The 5,109-nt window shown below is 39.6% G+C and overlaps 1 protein-coding gene across 4 annotated transcripts in view; it reads left to right on the top strand.

Moving 5' to 3' along the window:
- The window catches only part of LOC101847145 (major vault protein), a 21,889-nt gene extending 17,474 nt beyond the window's left edge, over positions 1–4,415 (top strand). For all 4 annotated transcript variants that reach the window (XM_035972461.1, XM_005108563.3, XM_005108564.3 and 1 more), the window contains 4 exons: positions 372–586; positions 1,630–1,873; positions 2,873–3,061; positions 4,000–4,415. In XM_035972461.1, coding sequence (XP_035828354.1) covers positions 372–586; positions 1,630–1,873; positions 2,873–3,061; positions 4,000–4,176 — 825 coding nt within the window. In that variant the 3' untranslated portion in view covers positions 4,177–4,415. The remainder of the gene's footprint in view (positions 1–371; positions 587–1,629; positions 1,874–2,872; positions 3,062–3,999) is intronic.
- The last annotated feature ends 694 nt before the right edge of the window (positions 4,416–5,109 follow it).

Here is a 5,109-nt window from a genome sequence, read left to right on the forward strand (position 1 = left end):
TGTTTTGAGGACACATATATCTTGCAACATCTTAGAATGAGGTTGCTATGATCAGTGAAAGTGAATTCTTTTGTTCTTGCTAATACAGAAAAGTTCTTTTCAACATTCTTATTCATAGAAGAAACAGCATTATTATTATAAATTGCATAGTGTGAAATGTTTCTGGAATATTTCATGGAAATTTCATCCTCTGTTGCTTTTGCTTTATTTTTAAAGATTAATTATTTCACAACACAGAAAAATCAGTTACCGGTATCCTCTTGTGCTTATTTTTGTTGATATCCTAAGTTCATCAGAGTTGTATGTGTTGTCAGTGCTCTGATTGATTTTTGATATTAAGCTAATCGTATCAGCTCATTTATTTATTCCAGAATTCCGTGCACATCATTCAAAGCTCCGTTTTCTTGCGAGACAAGAATACTGGCCGGTCAGGGGACAGGTACAAGTTCTCCGAGAATAACCTGGTCATCACCAGCATTGATGTCCAGTCTATGGAGCCCGTGGACCAGAGTATTTGCGACGCTCTCCACAAGTCTGTGCAACAGGCCATTGAGATCAGCACTTCCTCACAGGAGGCGGCAGCTAGGTAGTGTGTTACATACAGTGTGAGGGAAAACTCCCAGGGGAAACAAACATGTGAAGCATCGTGGGGAAATCAGGCGCTTGTCAAAATAACGAAATCAGAGAAACAGGAATTTTTCCCGCCATTTAGGCAATTTTTATAGAATTTTTTTTTTTTGACTCAACCCCTTGTACGTCCATATAAAAACATAGTTCCATGTGAATTTTACTGGAAAACGTTGATTATAGGCACACAATATGTCATTTTTCAGTTTTCAAGGACTCTATACCTATCTCACTAATTTCACCACTGAAACCAGGCGACCTCACCTTCTTCAATCACTGATATCTTGACTTCTATTTAAGATAGATGGATATTTTTTTTTCATTGAAAGCATAACAAATGAATAACCTTACAGATGATACTAATTACTCCACATACCCAAAAATTGACAAGGGCCCGATTTCTTGGCGTCGTGACACATATTACAAATACATCATCATCAAGTGCCTGATCTGCGGCAGACATTGGGGATCATTGTTCTCCATTCATTACTTTGCTTAGATGCTCTGAAAAAAGCTTCTTACCCTGCTCCCATTGTTGAAGTCAGAAATAGTAACTTCTACACACACATTACAGAAATTGTTTTTTCACTGCGTTCCCCCTACCCCCACCCACCCCCCGTTTTCTCTCAGAATGTTAATTTATGCTTGTAATTTTTTTTCCATACAGATGTAGATGTATTTTCCTTGGATTTAAAAGTTTGTTGTAAATGTAATATCAGACCAGTTTCTGATAGATTTATCCTTTTATGTAACCATTGACTAAATTGTTCAGTCTGTTTGAGAGGGTGGGTGGCAAGTGCTCTGGTGTGGTTTGCTCTTTCTTCTCTATTAAGCTTCTATCATCCTTAGCTCTGCTCCTTCTTTTCTTTGTATGCTACTCTCTAGTAACACCTCTTATCTTTGGCAATTATATGATCTGTTTGTGTTGCAAGTACTGTAAAAGTCTTAAAACTTAAGTTTAAATTAGTCTGTTAATGTCTAACGGATAATTATTCACCACAGATATGAAGCTGACTGCCTTGAACAGAAGGAAACAGCTTACGTGCAGAAGTTGATGATTAAAGACAAGGTGAAGACTGAAAAGGCTCGCCATAAGCTGAAGACACTGCAAGTCGCCAACACGGCTTTGAAGATGGTTGGTCGGGCTGTTGCCGAGGCTCAGAGCCTGGCTGAGTGGGATCGCATAGAAGGAGCAGCTGCCGTGGAGCAGGCTAAGATGAGAGCAGAGGCACTCAAAATAGAAGCAGTAAGCGCTTTTTGGATTTTGACGTCACTTTATTCTTTACACTGTTGTCAAGGATGACCGTTCATGGTCATGCTGAAAAGTTACAATGTTATTGTCTTAGCAGACAGGTGGACTTCATGGGCAGTGTCATTATAGTATTTTTTTAATGCGGGGGGGGGTGGTAGTTTAAAAAAAAGTTTTAGTAAGATTTTTACAGCACTTGCAACACAATAAGGTTATATAAGTGCCGAAAAATAGATGTGTTACAGGAGAGTAACATACACAAAAAAGAAGGAGAAGAGATATGTCTGTTTGTTTAGTATAGTGTTTTACGGCGCTCGCAACTGCATAAGGTCATATGAGCGCGCGGGACACATCTAATACTTTTTCGTTGGTAGGAAATTTTGAATTTTGCCCGGGTGGCGGCCGAAGCCTACTCTTATCGATTTTAGACCACCAAGGGATCTTTAACTTGCGCAACTTGCACACGGGCCCTCCGAGATTTTTCGCCCTTGTCCGAGAAGGCTAGGTGTAGATCTTTCCTACCAGAAGATCAGGGGTGTGGTAGAAAGACAGCTGTAAGAAGGAGTCAAAGAGTAGCAGTAGAAAGGCTGCAGAAAGAGTCAGGAGCCCAGAGGAGGGGGCAAGGGAGGTGAGGGGGTGGGGGCAGAAAGAGGAGACGAAAGCAGACGACAGAATATTGCTAGAGAGCAGGAAAGGAGGTGAAAGGAGACAATTTTAGAGAAGAACATTTTTCGGTCGCTACCCGGATTCGAACCCGGGACCTTTGAATGAGAGGCCAACACCTTAACCTGTAGGCCACGAGAGCCCCCGAGAAGAGATAAGGATGATAGATGTTTGATAGGAAAGAAGGAGCAAACCACACAAGAGCATCCTCCAACCACCCACAATTGGTAGGCCTAGATTGTACAAGTGATTGTCATGGACAGGTGGATGTCAGAGCAGGTTCGACTGTACTTAACTTGCACTTCAGACTCCGTCTCTTTTATTTCCTCCAAGGATTCTGAGCTGGAGCAACTGACGAATGCAAGGAGAGCTCAGCTCAACTATCTCGCTGCTCGGAACCAACTAGCGGTGGACAAGGCGCGAAAGAAGGCTGAGCTGGAAGTGAAACGTTTCAAAAAGAAGATGTCGTCCGTGGGTCCAGAGAACGTCCTCTCAATAGTCACTGCAGAGTCCAAGCACCAGGTCTGGTATTTATGCTGTTGTAGTTGCCAGAGTTTGCTCTGTGTTGGGTCCCACTGTGGACTTTGTTAAAGACAAGTTGCGGGTGGTTGGAGGGCACCACTGGTAGGTCCTATTTCTTTACTTTCCCTCTGTTATTTCTGTCTGTCCGTCTTACTTTTTCCCAGCACTAAATGACCAATGAGCCTTATTATGTCAATGTGCTTCTCTTTACTCACCCTCAAAAAGAAATGGATTATGTGATCTAATATAGCCTAACACTAAACTTTGATATCAAGAAGGGACCGCTAAATATTTTCCTGTAGGCCTCTGTTGGCCCGGGGACTACAAGTTTCAGAGACTCCTGCTAAAGATTGTCACCTTTACGTTTACTACTTGGGTCACAGAACTTGATTTTAAGAATACACCCCCCCCTCCCCCCAAATTATCAGATCCCCCAGAAAACAACATTTCTCTGGCTATACAGCAGATGGTCTGTCCAGTGTGAGCATCAGATTCACTTGTCACTGTGGCTGTGTTACTTAGGTTGTACCTTTTTGGGGAATACTGTTATTATTATTATTATTATTATTATTATTATTATTATTATTATTATTATTATTATTATTATATTTATTATTATTTTTTTAATTATTATTTTTATTGTTATTATTATTATTTCTTTTTATTAATATAATTATTTTCATCTTTATCATTATTATTTTATTATTGTTTTTGTTGCTATTTGCATTATTGTTGCTGTTGTTGTTATTATTATTGGTATTATTATCATTATTACTTTGCTCAAACAAAAATCATTCTGCCTTGCTGTGTTGCCCAGTTTTTCTTCATAAACTTTCATACAGGCTTTTACATATCCATGCAAGTACACATGTAAACTACACATTTCACGTAGAGTGTTGTTATGGAGATTGTTATTGACATTCACTTCTCTTTAACAGGTCCGGTTGTTGAAGTGTCTGGGGCTTGAGTCCACTGTCATCTCTGGTCAGTCTTGCCCAGTGTCCGTGGTCAACACACCAGATGGTCTCGTTGTTGGACGCTCTGCCTCTCAAGTTGATGAAGGTTTTGGAAATGAAGATATTGAAGACGATGTCTACAGTAATGTTTATAATTGACAAGGCTACGTAATCAGAGATGTATTTATTTTTTTTTTTTAAATGTGGGCGCTGCACAGTGTGGACCAGCAATGGAATTTTGGTGAAATTGTTTTGTATTGGTATAATATTGTGTATTTATGTATGTATTTATGTGCATATTTATATATGGATGTATTTATAATCATGTATTTATGATGTATATTTGCCATTGTAACCGAAATTTCCCTTCAAGATTAATAAAATGTCATTTATTATTATTTTTATTATTTATTATGTAAAAAAATGGACCTGATAACAATACTGTGCTGCAAGACAACCCCAAAAAAAAAGGCAAAGAGAAATAAAAGAAGACCTCCTACATCATACATTGAAATCGAGAAATCAGACAGGGGTCTACAGCTTATGTTTGTTTTAATAGTAGAGGTTTTACGGCACTCGCAACTGCATAAGGTCATATGAGCGCCAGAAGATTAGAGGTGTTACAAGAGAGTAACAAACATAAAAAAGAAAAAGGGGAGATAAGGACGATAGATGTTTGATAGGAAAGAAGCAGCAGACCACACCAGAGCACCCGCCAACCACCCACGTCTACAGCTAAATGAAAGCATCAGAGGAGAGACCAGGGAAGATCATGAAGGCCTGTTGTGACAAAGAGTTGAAGACGGCCTCCGTGGCAGGGGCTTTGTGATTGAAATATAATGGAAATGATAGTACATGTATACATGTATTTGAGGGGCTGAGATGCAAAACCCGTTACATGCATTTTAGCGCTTTTGAGTAAAATCAGCTTTTTTGTAATGCTGCTATATGCTCGAACCTGTGTAAACAGACGATTTTATAGTGGCTTTTATGAAGTGTGTGTTGGTTTTGGCCGAAAACACTGTGTGCATCTGATAGTGGGTTTTGCATCTCACCCTCTCACTATGTATGGATGACACAGAGGACAAAGAA

The sequence above is a fragment of the Aplysia californica genome, unplaced genomic scaffold, assembly GCF_000002075.1.
Source record: "Aplysia californica isolate F4 #8 unplaced genomic scaffold, AplCal3.0 scaffold00700, whole genome shotgun sequence".
NCBI classification, from domain to species: domain Eukaryota; kingdom Metazoa; phylum Mollusca; class Gastropoda; order Aplysiida; family Aplysiidae; genus Aplysia; species Aplysia californica.